The sequence below is a fragment of the Falco peregrinus genome, chromosome 5, assembly GCF_023634155.1.
Source record: "Falco peregrinus isolate bFalPer1 chromosome 5, bFalPer1.pri, whole genome shotgun sequence".
NCBI lineage: Eukaryota > Metazoa > Chordata > Aves > Falconiformes > Falconidae > Falco > Falco peregrinus.
In genome coordinates this window covers 37,772,627-37,786,870 of record NC_073725.1, presented here as the reverse complement: position 1 = coordinate 37,786,870, position 14,244 = coordinate 37,772,627, and the positions used below count along the sequence as shown (strand labels likewise).

Here is a 14,244-nt window from a genome sequence, read left to right as displayed (position 1 = left end):
TTCAGGCTTCCTGTGGAGTGCTAGGTTGCCCCTCTAAGTCATTTCATCCTCTGTCTTTGTCCTTTCGTTGTAGCACAGGCAGTATTTATTCCTGTGTGGGCAGTATGCTATGAATGTCCTTGAGTGATGTGCAAGTCCGGTCTCCTCCGAGTCAGCACACTTCTTGGTTTTGTTGCGGATTTTTTTTTAACAGGCATCCTTGGCTTTCTGATTTATGTGTGCTTTATAATGCAGAGTGGGTCCTTTCATTTATGCAGGAGGTGAAAGGAACTTGAATTGTGCATTTCTCTATTTGTTAATTTGTTGACACAATTGATACGATACTCACTCGTTGTTTTGTCCTATTCTGACTTCCATCTGAAAGCAAATACCAATAAACAGCACCCTGTGTGGTATCAAAAGGTAATGGCATGAATTGCTAAAGCGTTTCAGACAAATAGAAGGCTAAATAAAAAATAAAAGAATTGCATGTTCAAAGTAAACCTTGCTCTGATTGGTTACTAAATGGTATAACCTGCTTTATAATCTCTTATACCAACAGCCGTCAAACAGTTACAGTAGTCCCATGCACATTTCAAAATCACCACTGCCCTTATGCATGAGAGCATCCTCACCAGCATCAGATTCTGGTGCTTCCTCCCTCTCCCCCGTGGCTAGCAGTGCAGCAATCTCACTTGACAACCTAACTGAAAACCAAGAAGAAGGACAGCACCACAAAGGAGGTGTCCTTTCCCCGCATGCTCGGGGAGACACTCCACTTTCCTCTCCTTCAAAATCTGGGCACAGCTCTGAAGCATCTCCTTTGCATCACCCAGCTGGCAGGAATATTTTACAGGATAAAGGTATTATTATTTTTTACAATAAATTGATGCATCATTTTGCTCACATCTACTTTATGAACTTCTGTCTGTAGTAGGGCCTTATCAACTAGAAGGCAATCATCTCGTAACTTTTGTCTACATGGAAGTAAAAAAATGACAAATGATCTTGTATGGTAATATAAGAAAAGGACAAAGTTTAAAATGAGATTGGGAACTGCTTCCTTTTTTTTTCTTTCTTTCTTAGAACTCACTGAAAAAGCTATTGGGAAGTTGCCTTTAAGAAAATCTTGTGTTTCGTTTTTAAAAAAAACAAAATTATTGGACTTTGGGACATTTCTCTATTAGAAACATGCTTACCACAGTGTACTTAGTTGAATTACATGATTTTGGCACTGCTAGATGATATTTTTGGAGGGTGGGGAAAGGAGTGTAAAGCAAGAATAACAGATTGTAGCTTTTAATTGCTGAGAGGCGGCACAGTCTAGATTAGACAAGAGGTTAGTGCCTGGAGACTCTTCATTTACAGAAAAAAGAAATCAACTAATTTGTTGGGGAGGTTGGCCACATTGTTATTTATTTAATTTAGATTCTTTACATGTAAGCTGGATAAAACATGAAGCAATGATACCTACCTCAGGTATATGTCTCATATACAAGTTTATTAAATGCATCAACAATATGATATGCCACAGAATACTGAACCCTCCTTTTCAGATGCCTTATGAAGTCAAAATTAGCATTTTACACAACTTCAGCATTCTTAGCTATGCAGCTTGTGTTCTCTAACTGTCATATAGGCTAAAATACATGATAAACATTCTAAGTGAATAGGTCTGGGTAGGTTCGTAACAGACTTGCTTACTTAGCGGAAAAGAACAACTTGTTGAGGGTTTTTGTTTGTGTGTCTGATAAGATTTGCCACTGATTTGCAACATATATTTTCTTCATCTTCATACTGGGCTTTCACAGAGATTCTTAAAAGACAGATTAATGAAGTTTTGTTGAATTTAGGATAGGTTAATATATGCTAACATTTTTACATGGGTTCTGAAATCGCTAGTCTAACTGCATAGTCTGTAATTGTATAACTGTTAAAGAATCCAAGTTAAATGCAGTATTTGAGTTTTGCAAGTAAAAATAAGGGTGTGAACATAAGAATGTGACTTCTCAAACTCGTACTCCAGCTTGAGTGTATGATTGATTTATCAGTTAAGTTATAAATGCTGCATTTCCAACCGATGTAAGAAAAATATCTCAATAAAAATTTAGTGGAGACTAGCCTTGTAGCATAAGGAATAGTGTATTCCACCCAGTGTCGCTCTTTCCAGTTTAGGTTTGAAAAATAGTCTCTGTCTGAGTATTGGTGTCATGTCTTCCCCAGCGTGACTGTTAAGTAAACCACCAGTGCTTTTGTGCATATCCAGATTTTGATGAAAATTAACCAGAGCAATTTAGTTTCAAATGGAAAATTTGCATTTGATAAGGCCTACAAAAAGAGATATCCTAAAGTGATGTTTGGCAACAAGTGTTGTAGCAATACTTGTTGCCAAACATTGCTTTAGGATATTTCCTAAATCTCAAACTTTAATTCATTTTTAATTTGGCTGTCAGACTCTTACAGGTCAGAGAATAAAAAGGGCTGTTGTATTTGTTCTGTGTGTTCAGGTAGTATTTTTTTAGGGATGGAAGGAGAGCACATCTGTGGACACATGTGTGTCAATTAATCTCTCATTAACAAAAGTCCATGTTAGCAAGCTCACACCTGTCTCTTTTCTTATGAGATCCTGCAGTGTTGTGGGAAGAGCTGAAGTGGCATGAGATCAGTTTCATTGCAAAATGATGAGGAGTTTTGCTTGTTCGTCTTTTAAGTGCAACTTTTTCATGTATGTGTATGATTAATTTATTTTCTTCAGTTCTGCTTGTTTTGTGAAACAGCATCCTTTGACAAGGCAGCCAGGTTGACGCCTGCAGGCACTGCTCAGCTGACGTGAGGCAGGCTGCAGCTGTTTTGTGACCTTGGGGAGGAACGTTACTGTTTTGTGACCTTGGGGAGGAACGTTAGGTCTAGTCTCCATTCACATCTGTCAGCCACAGGTTACTTTCACCACCTCCTTGAGGCTGAAAGCAATGGATTAAACAGCTTTGTGTGATTTATTCTGAGGGACTGGCTCTCCTTCACTGAAACGCTACAAGGAGTCGGGGAAGATGCATCCATCCAGGGTGGTCAGAGTCCCCCCCTGCTCATGCCAGGCACCTGCGGCCCTGGTCATGGCCTGCCATGTGCCAAGCACCGCGTACTTCCAGGGGTGCGAGGCCCTGTAGAGTCAGATCAACTCTGCTGCTGAAGCTGGTTTTGGGACCTGGCCCATCCATCTTCTCTGTGTATCCCATAGCCACCACCAGTGTTTTCCCCAGCCAGTGGTCATTATTCAGAGGGCCTGGACTGGGCCAAGCTGCGTGTGAGCGGGAGCATAGTGGTACAGGAGCCCAAACAGAAATCTGCCGTACTAGGTAGCTGCTGCATGTCCCTGCTGAGCTCTCCAGCTTACTCCTTCTACTACAGCAGCTAAACCTCCAGCTACTAAATGCTTTCATTATTTGCCCACCACAAAAGCAGTGCACCTTATAGTTTCATTCACTAATTCAAAATTTTCTCAAAAAAGCCCACTGCCCCCTCGCCCCCAAGCCTCACTTGCCTGTGAGTAGCTAGTGTGAAAATAAACATTACAACTTATTCTTGAAAGTGGCAGTTGTGACAGTGGTTAAATGAGAAATGTGCGTTAAAGGTCAGAGAGGAACCATGAGAGGAGACAGGAGAGGAGTGTGCCCGGTGTAGAGCTGATGCAAAGTGTGCATTGCCTGAAGTTCTCCTTGGCCTCCCTGGGGAACAGATTTCTCCTCAGGAGCCTTTGCCTTGCTTTCATCATTCTTCATATTACTTTTTGGGTTGTTTTTTTGGCAGTGAGGTTACTTGTCAGTTGTTCTTGAATGTTGGTTTTTTCACATAAGGACTTGCGTTGGTAGAACTAGTAGGGCTTTTGTAGAGTGTGGGCATCACAAGGATTATTTTCCTGCTTTTCCCAGGATTTATGAACCAGTTGCACACTGAAATTTTTACTTGAATGAAAATTTGGCTAAATAATATCCACAAAGCAATGTGCAACGTTCAGTACACATGGGTGACTGTCCTGTGATAGTGCTGTGGTATTTTTGATTAATTTTGAGGGCTTAATTTGTGTCAGCTACAATAGGAGACATCCACAAACCCAGCAGTGCTTTCAGTTAAAAGTCATTGTACATCTGAGATCACACTGTGAAAGTCACCAGACTGCAAGTGACATGAATGACTGACCTTCATTTGCTTCCTTTAGAGTGTTTGGGGACACTCTCTTTGTTTAAGAATCACAGAAACTGTGCCTGAATTTTTCAGCTGCTGCATGTTTTATTTTAGCTTCCATAAAGATTTCACAGGATGTTTTGCAGACTCAGATTCATTGTTTTGACTTTATAGGTACTGCAGGCTGTTTCCTCTTTAGACTTTACCAGTGTTTGTAAGAGAGATCAAAAATTGGTAGAAGTCTCAGGGCAAATTTATTGACTAAGCTGCTTTTATTTCTTTTTTTTTTTTTTTAATTCAGAATGGTTGGATTTTAAGATGTTTATTTTAACATTTAAATGTTTATTTTAACAAAGATGTTCAAGATAAACAGGTAACTATTACCTAGGGTGTCCATCACAAAATGTACCATTGGCTCCAAATTTCAAGAAAGTGTTTCAGGAGTCACTTTGGAAGTAAAGCATACATACCAAATGAATTCTGTAAAAGGAAACTTAAGCAGCTACTGCTGAGTTTAAACATGGATCCACTGTGATGTTTACTTGTAAAGCTTTTGTGTTGTTCAACTTACTACATATTGATTAGAACTCAACCAAAATTAACTTCTCATATTCTTCAATTAAAATAAGATTTCCTGATGTATACTTTAAAATTCTGAATTTATTTATTTTTATTCCTGTTCACACCATGTTCTTAAAAATGAGAATTCACCTAATTAAGTCGTGTACTCACACATGTGTACATGTATGCATATCTAATTATGAAAAGATACACAAACTTTTCTGGATGGAAGGTGGCTATCAGTAGCAATTAAAAATAATAATGTACATTCTTCTGTGTACAAATGTGTCCTAGATGGTGCCACATGTGCTCAGGCAGCAAGAGCAACTAGCCCTACTATAGGGCATACAGAAAAACTAAAGCGAAAACTTGCAGATCTTGGGTAAGCATTTTGTTATTTAAAATACTTATTCTTTTAATTAAAAGGATTGCAAGTAAAATTTTGAAGATGTTTCCTGATGTTTTCTAATATTCTTGTAGGGCTCCCTTGAGAAGGAGTTCAAACAAGGGCAAGAAGAGGAAAGAAAAAGAAGCTGTTAGGGTCACCTATGGCAGTAGGTATGGGTAAAAGATTGAGGATGCAAGAAATGATATGCCAGAAACATTGGAGAAATCTAATTGTCCTAGCAGACAGGAACATTAACAGTCCCACTGACTTCATATATAAAAAGTGTTAAGCTTTGAGATAACCTTCTGAGTTTACACACCTAGATTTCTTAACTAATGAAGGACTAACACATAATCTAAAAGTACTTGGAGACTTATAATATCATGTTGTCACTGCTACTGTTGCATCCACTAATGGGATTTGCAGAAATAGTTTATCAGAGCTGGCCTACAAGACACACACGTAGTCAGTTAATAATACCCATGAACCAGAAATCTTGACACAATTCCACATCTTTTTTTGAAAAAGCTCCCAGAGCAAGCTGTTCACTGCAGCTTCACAGCACCCGTATCAGAAATGCTTTTGGAAGGGTTTGCTTCTGAAGATGTATATCATAAGCTGAATATAGATAGGAAAAATGCTGACTGCATTTGTCACATCATCAACTCTTAGGGAAGGAATTGTGAATTCCTTTTGATATCTGATGTGACCACATCACCAGCATCTGGACTTTGAATAATAAATGAATGTTCAAAATGGCAAGAAGCAATCTTCTCTGCAAAAGCTAGTGTAGATTTTTACCGAAGGTCTCACCTCTTATGCTGATGAGTCTGACAGGATCACAGCTGCAGAGGGTAATGCCTGGTTCCAGGTGTGAAAGAGAAGTTAATGGCAAGAGTGCTCAGCAAACTTAGTATGTTCCAAAAGTCTGGAAAGGACATAGCAAGTCAAAAAATCTCTGCGTATAAAACAATGCAGAAGAAAACCTACATGATAAAAGACCTATGGGAAGAAAGCAAACTTTGAATGCTACTCAGAAAATCATTGTGGTGGAAAACGAGTGTGTAGCCATTTGTGGAGTTTTGCTGACAGTCTAGTATGTGGAGAGCCATTGACAAGTATAGTGTGTAGCTCCCTAAAATCAGAAAAGCAAAAGAAACCTTAGACGTCTGGCTTAATCCCTCAGGCACACTGTACTGAAGTGCAGTGTTCTGTCGCAGCATACATTTGCACATCAGTATCCTGCAGATAGCTGGCAGGATCTTCAGTGATCTTAGGCAGCAGTCGTCGCCTCTGCACTCGTGTTGGAAAACCTGTTCGAGTTGGTTACGCTGCTATGTCTGCTTGCAGTGTGACCTGGAGTTAGTGATGCTCACTGCGGGATTTCCCTAGTGACAGGGAGAGATTTGTTAAAGCAAATTCTCTGCACCTCTGTGCAACTGTAAGGCAGCTCAGAGGAAATGTGACGATGTTTTGTCTACAGTCCAAAGCTGTATAAGCTCTTTGAAAGAAGGAAGGTGGTGATCAAAAGACAGCATCCTGTTATAATTATGTCCATTACAGCAACTGATGGATGTAGAATTAATCATGCTGTCAGATGGACATTGCATGATTTTGCCATTGTGAAAATACAGCACTCAGGATGTGCCAATGAAATCCTGAATGATTTCCTAAGACTACCACTAATGTTACATACATAAAAACCTCCTCATTTAAGTAAGAAGCATATATTCCCCTGCCTGAAACTAGGTGATGCAGGCAACATAATTTGGGTTTTCTTTCTACTTTCAAGCAAGATAAGAGGATGAAGGGGGAGTACAGGACCGATCAGATACATCTGCCTTTCTTTATGTAGCTAAAGGGAGGGAGGGTTCTTCTGCTTCCAAGGTGGGGGCCCTTTGACAACCTCAGTTTCATCCATACAGAAAAGAGGCTTTACAATACACAAAGCTCTAGTGATTTTCTTAATAATGATTTGAAAGCTGTCCAGAAGATAGAAGTTGCGTAGGAGTGTCATGCTCTGAAACAGTAATATATATGTTGATATAAGTAGTATGAGAATATGGCATATGCATAAGTTCTTTGGGGCAGACACTTTGCATAGTTATTTTTAATTTACATACTGTGCTGTTGATGTATTTAGCCAGTAATTCAGGTATTTTATTTTATAACTGTTACCCTTGCCTTGATCACATTATCCACTGCAATCTTTGTTACCACAAAGAGAGAAGCTGGTAGTATCACATGGGTGTTCATTTCATTTTTCTCTATTAGTATTTTTAATATTTAATAACTATAAAATCAAGATAATAATACTCTGTTGGCATTTGGCTGTTAAAACAAAGGTACCTTTCCATACATAGCTACAGACACACCTGATTCATTCTGCCTGTGCTCAAAATCCAAGCCAGACCTTCTCTGGGAACCACAGCCCGCTTGGGTCAGTGCTGAGTCTGGTCATGCTGAGATACCTCTGGGGCTCAGAAACGCACGAACACAACATGGGGCTTCTTGACTGGAGCTGGTTCACATCCAAACAGCAGGAGCACAGTTTTTTTCAGCTGGCACCTGTGTCTGCTTGCTGTATGTATGCAGTCTAAGGGAGCTTGAGTTAGAAAAAGAATCAAAAGAGCCCACTTTTTTCTTCTGCTGCTGAAAGACATTTCAGGCATACCCCTACCAGCTGCATGCCACATGCCACTCAGTTCTTCAGTCACAGTTACAGGGGATGTCACTCTTTTTACAATTAACTGCCTCTGTAGCATTTTGGTTTCTCTTATTTATCATCTAACACATATTCCTGCTCCTTTCTCTTAAACAGGACCGCCAGAGAGATGCTGCAGAAATCAGCAAACACTAAATCTTTAGCAGAGCGATCCTCCTCTCTCCCACACTGTGTACCATTCACATGGTATGGAGAGAGTGGCAAGGGATCCAACTCTAGCAACCTGCCATCGCCTACCAGCTCAACTGAACCTTCCTCTGAAAATATAAGTCCAGCTAAAAAAGGGACAAAGGTAGAAAATAAAAACTACCTTATTCCCACTGTGTTGAGTGGCATAATTGGCTTCATGTTTCTGGAAAAAGAACAGGCCAATATGTGACTACTACAATAAACAGTGCATGGTGTTCATTGTACGGTAAAAGCTCATCCAAACAGAACATCTCTGTCATTGTACCATTCTACATTCTACCTTTTTATGCTGTCTTAATGTACATTAATTCAGTAAACTAACTGTGGTGTGCTGTACCATAACACAAGCAAGTGGTGCCAGTGGAAATTAGCATTTGGATCCACTGAACAAATGCTATATTTGTGTGTTCAATTATAGCTGTTTTCTGCATTCTTCAGGACTGATTGTGGGAATACCTACCCATGTTCAAATGAGGTGTTTGCAAGTGAAGAAATGCTGTATGCTGTCAGTCATCTGCCTTTTTTCCCCAGTAACGAAATCTGTTTGTCATGCATGCTCGATGTTGGATTTAATTATCTGAAGATGCCTGAACTGTAGATAGGAACTATTGCAATTTAATACATCTGTGTGATTCCTTTCTATGTGCATGAATGTTTCAGCATGATAACGCCGTTAATAACCCTTAGTTATAGTAATATACTTAGCTTTTTCATGTTTATTTTTACTTCTGGAAAATAGTTCTCTGCCTGTATCTTCTTATAACTTGTAGCAGTTGAATTTTTATGTTGGTCTGGTAAGAAGAAGCAGATATGGTTCTCAACTTTATGTACAGGAATATGAATCGGGAATCTAATTTCTCTGTCTTCTGCAAACACATGCTGTACAGTTTCCACAGGCATTTCTTACTCTTTTGGTGCCAAAAGCTGGCGATACCTTACTTCTGCTGTGCACCAACCTATGCAGGGTCATAGCTGCACTCATGTTACTTGGTAGGAAGAACAACACAGGGCTGACCAGTCCCAGTCAGAGTGGTAGAGAAGACCACAGGTGAAATGTCTGAAGATTAAAGAGAAACTACTTGGGTACCCTATTTCTTTTGAAAAAGAAAGATGAGGATTAGACATGTGAATCTTTTTGTGCCTTTAAACAAACATTGTATAAAAATCATCTTCAAGTGGGGAAAAAAGCACCCCCTTTTACAGTTAGTATTAGCTTGAGGTTGTGGGTGGGGCATTGTCCTGCTATCATAATTATTAGCAGGCCTTGGCTATCTTGTGTTTTTCGTATAGAAAATTAAATTTTAAACACTTAAATTCATCGTCAGGCTGAAGCTTGCACAAAATAGAGGTGAAAGAAAAATCAGAGTACTTAAAAAAGAAAAAGACGTTCTTCACACAACAGGAGGTAGAGCTGTTGAACTCCTGGTCTTAAGAACACTGTGGGGGCTAAAACTTTGCATATTAAGGAAGCTGCTCCAATTTTCTTCTTTGTAAAGAGTTGGGAAAAACAGAACAGGAATTCTAAACGTAGGTGTGAGAAAACAGATCACAAAAACATTTTGATGTTCTCTGTAAAGTTTAAAAGCTCTTAAATTAACAGTTCCTATACTGCTAGTTGGGTTTTTAAAGCACAGCATGATACCAATGTTTAGTTGGACTTCCAGAAAAACTAAGTGGACCAACACTTGATATTTTTGGAAGACTTGTTGTTTTCAGGACAGATAGGTCAAATATCTTTGGGGCACATCAAAGGACGACTGTTTCAGTGTTGGTTTTGGTTTTGATATTTGGATCAGGTTTTTTTAATTGAATGTCAAAGGTGAATTGAATTTGATATTCATTTAGATGTTAGAGTAGAGATTAGAGGTCTCCATATCATCAACTGTATATTCAAGTTAAATATAATATCATGGTGTCCTTAGTTTTTTATAGATTTTGTTTTTTATGGTTCTCACTTTAATGTGAAATACTTGTTAATTTTTGTCTTCTTCTGATGGTAATTGTGCTGTATTCCTGGAAAATATGTGCACGCTTTTGCTGTCCTTTGCTGTAAGGTGTGATGTCTCTCATTGCATTGTTAAGAAAAAACAGGGTTTGTTTTATGGTTATTAGTTCAGTCAATAACATTCAATATCCGAAGATCTCTTTTGCTTTCAGTTTCAGTTTTTTCGAAAGGTATAGGCAAAGAGGGAGGATCCCTTCACTTTTCTAGGAGTTTATTTGGGACTCGGAAATGGATTCACAGGATATTCTCTTTGCTCTTTCAATAGCAGTTTTCACTTCTTTCTGCCAATTAATCCTCTGTCCTATTTGTGCTACTGCCTGTGCTACGCTTGTCCTAAATGTTTGTAGGACAAAAAACGCTAGGGATTAACCCATGGAAGCAGTAATTTAGCTCCAAGATGAGAGCCAGCATCTTAAGAGGGAGTCTGGAAATTGCTTTCAGACCCCTTTGCTATTCATTGAGGCATTAAGCTGGCAAAGGTGTCTCTTGAAGTACACAGTGGTAAAAATACTGTGTGTTCTATAAATATTAACGAAGCCATAAATTAGGTTCCTCATGTGTATGCTAACTGGTTTGGTAAATGATTGAAATCACTCCTGAACTATGCCAACCTGGAAGAGAGAAAGCAAATTTCCCTTTTAGATGCACGTATGAGATTGATTGTTCATTCTAATTCATCGTTTTCTCCACAGAATTTCACGTTCAATGACGATTTCAGTCCTAGCAGCACAAGTTCAGCTGATTTGAGTGGTTTAGGAGCAGAACCTAAAACCCCAGGTTTCTCGCACTCCTTAGCACTGTCGTCAGATGAGGTATGCTGATGAAATTGTTTAAGGTGGGAAATAGTTGTTTTCTTTCTCCCATGGCATTTTGCTTGATCCTTACTCAAATAGTAAAGGGCTATTTTTTAGCCAATAGAATGGGAAAAGAAAATTAATCTTGGTTTCTAGATAATGCTTTTTCTTGTTCATATAATAACGACTTGAAATGAAGGTCCTATCCTATTATCATAGGAGAGTAGAATGCAGTTGGTTTCCTAAGAGATGCTCTATTCTCACACATTTCAGTACATTTTCCCTGCATTCTAATTAGTACATGTGAACCTATAGGTATGTATATATAATATACATACACTAAACGAGACATAATTAGACAATTTTGAGATAATAAACTTACAGTATTTTTTGGTAGATATAGCTGAGATATAAGGCATCTTCACCTAGACTAATCTTTACCCTTACAGATTAAAATAATAATGATCTGTACATGCAGTAACTGTATTGCTGTAACTAAATGTATGCATATTGATTAGAACATACATGTGTTAATCCACTTTGCATTCTTTGTGCTTGCTTTGCACAGTGGATTTGAATTCAGTTACTTCAAATCAGAGTTTTTTTGAACAATGATAATGTGAAAAAGCATTCCTAACCCCTGTAAATTGCTGACATAATTGAGCTGAATATAATATATTGAAAATACTTTTCTTAAAATACTAGTTTTGTACCTCAATGAAGTGTCACAATTTGACAGTAGCCAACAACATGTTCTGTGGACTCAGGAAACCCAAGCCTTTGTTCTTTTACAAACACTCTGTAAGAACATCAAGTTTTTCATGTAAGGTTTGAGCCAGCGTTTTATTTTAGAGAGTAAGAACTTGAAGTGTCAATGTCTTATTTTTTTTTAATGACAGTTAGATCTGTTCTATTACTGCCTGCATGCTTTGCACAGGTTTAAAGAATGAGAGCTGTTCTGTGCAACCCCATTTGCCAAAAGGCAAGCCTACAACCATTCTTTAGAGGTTACTTACTGCAGGTAATAAAAAGCAAAAATGTATAACAATCATAGGAGGGGGCAGACAGGTCTCTATATTCTATGAACGACTGAAAACAACAAAGTCATCATTTACACTTTATTTAGTATTAATACTATCTTGATAATGCATTTCATTTTCTTACCGTGTTTCATTCTCCTTATATTATGTATTTTATCGTGGCTATGCCCTGTTCCCAGCGGTACTGAATTAAAAGCTTGAAAATGCTTTCATTTTGCTTGTTCAGCTCTTACTTTATCACTTCTAAAATACCAAGCCTGAACAGGCCTATAAAAGTGAATTTTTTCTCCATCCTCTGCTGTGTGCCAAATTGCAGCCTCCGAATCAGGCGGCATGTTCAGCAGGAGCCGCGGTGGAGGCCGCCACAACCGCCATGGCAAGGGATTAGGCTGGTGTTGCCCTTCAGTCGCTGTTGCTGCAAGCACTCCTTTGCTCAGGCTTCTCTGGCAGATCCGACGTGATCATTTGAAGGAGATTAAAAAAATGAAGGGGTGGAGAGGGAACCCAGTTCTTGCAGGTTGTTCTCCTCTAATTAAGGAGCTTTTGCTCTTGGAATTGGAGCCATTAGGAAGGTTCCCACCAATTCCAGGGTGTCAAGACCAGGAACTCCAAGGGGGTTTCATTGACACAGTCTCAGGTTTAGCTGCCAAATCATGTGTGTGCTGAGCTTTCAACATAACCTCTCTGCTTCTGGAACTAATTTTTTTTAAAGAAACCTCTTTGGTTTTGAGTAGCCATATCTGTTTGCAAATCTTGGTGCTGCCCTTGCCTGAATTTTTACATGCTGTTACATGTTCTGTATTTTGTTTCTATAATGCTTTTCTTTCCCATTTCTTTGTTGCTCCGTCACTCAGAGCCTGGATATGATTGATGATGAGGTGAGATACTAGTGTGCTGTTGTGGTGAATCGTGTGACCATCGCGTGGCAACGTATTGTCTCATTTGCAGATTCACGTTTCTTGTTTTATGGTGTTGTGTGGCAAACCCCCTTGTTCGAGCAGAATATGCAGATGTCACTGGCTCCTCTCTCCTTGTCTTGAGTTCCCCTCTCCTTTCTGCTGAGAGTGTTCAAGGCCATAACTAATTGCAGTTTTTGCGGTATGCTGGAAGGGGGAGGAGGGTCGGTGTCAGAGCAAATCCACCAGGCCAAGCATCAGCTGCACCGAGCTCCTGCTGGCAGCAGGAGAAGGAAAAGAGAGTGCTTAAACCATCTTTTTCCCAGCCCTGAGAACTGGGCAGTCAGAAGCCGGCAGAGCTCCCCGCATCATCTAACGCACTGTGAAAGCTGCTCTAACAGCAGACAGCTGCTGCAGCCTGTAGCAGCTGCTTTGCTGACCGCGGCTGGGACAGAGGAGCTTTTGTTTCTGGCCCCACCGGCATACCCCTGGGTGGAATAAAGTGGCAGAGCAGGGACACGGGGCTGTGGCAGCAGCTGACGCCCCACCTGCCCCTCCTGGTGCTGCGGTTGTGCTCTCCGCAGCAGCGGTGATGAGAGCAGGGTCAGGGCTGTGGGATCGCTGTGTGTTTCTTACCACTCCTCTGTGTCATCTCATAGTCTTCCATAGATAGTATCAGTCTCACTGGCTGTTTGATGTCATCACTTTGAACTTTAGAGTGGTTTTCTGAGGGTTTTTTTTCCCCCTGGATTTCTTCTTTTATAGCTTAAGCACATCATAAAGATCTGTGAAGGACCCAGGAAGTGGAATGCAGAATTCATTGCACCCTTTAGAAACGTTCAGATTTGAAGGCTAAAAAATCTTGTGAGGGAATGGGAGCATACCTGTTTGCAATTGCACCACCTGGCCATCTCGGTCCCTGTTTGGGTTAGAAGGAATGTCAGTTCCTTTTTGTTCTTCTATTTTTAGATAGAAGACTTTTGGGGTACCTTGTACCAGTTCTTAGACATCTGGTTAGATACAGATCTAATTTAGCGGTGTGAAATTGCTGTATTGTAGTGTAAGGATAGTACAGATACCTCTGCTCTGATGCTGGCACTTTGTACAGAAAAAAATTGTTTGTGTTGCCCTTTTAATAATAACGCAGTGTATTTTTGTCACAGATCCTTGATGATGGACAGTCTCCTAAGCACAGTCAGTATCAGAGTCGTGCTGTTCAGGAGTGGAGCGTGCAGCAGGTTTCCCACTGGTTAATGAGCCTGAACCTTGAACAGTACGTTTCCGAATTCAGTGCCCAAAACATTAATGGGGAGCATCTCCTTCAGCTGGATGGGAGTAAGCTCAAGGTAATTGACTGACTGGACTTCAAAACTAACTGTAGTATTTGTTGTCACTTTAAGTAGTCTTAAAGGAAGTAAGAACCCAGCCAGAAAGCAGTGAATCCCTGTGTGTCGAGTGGTGATAGGCTAGAATAATAAACACAGAGTA

General features: G+C 39.8%; 1 protein-coding gene across 7 annotated transcripts in view; it reads left to right on the top strand.

The window, feature by feature from the left end:
- PPP1R9A (protein phosphatase 1 regulatory subunit 9A) overlaps window positions 1-14,244 on the top strand; it is a 146,354-nt gene that overhangs the window by 125,520 nt on the left and 6,590 nt on the right. For 3 of the 7 annotated variants that reach the window (XM_055803598.1, XM_055803597.1, XM_055803599.1), the window contains exons 13-19: window positions 542-842; window positions 5,014-5,101; window positions 5,200-5,277; window positions 7,929-8,124; window positions 10,719-10,838; window positions 12,715-12,738; window positions 13,920-14,102. In XM_055803598.1, coding sequence (XP_055659573.1) covers window positions 542-842; window positions 5,014-5,101; window positions 5,200-5,277; window positions 7,929-8,124; window positions 10,719-10,838; window positions 12,715-12,738; window positions 13,920-14,102 — 990 coding nt within the window. The remainder of the gene's footprint in view (window positions 1-541; window positions 843-5,013; window positions 5,102-5,199; window positions 5,278-7,928; window positions 8,125-10,718; window positions 10,839-12,714; window positions 12,739-13,919; window positions 14,103-14,244) is intronic. The other 4 variants (XM_055803600.1, XM_055803601.1, XM_055803602.1 and 1 more) reach the window with 4 other exon arrangements.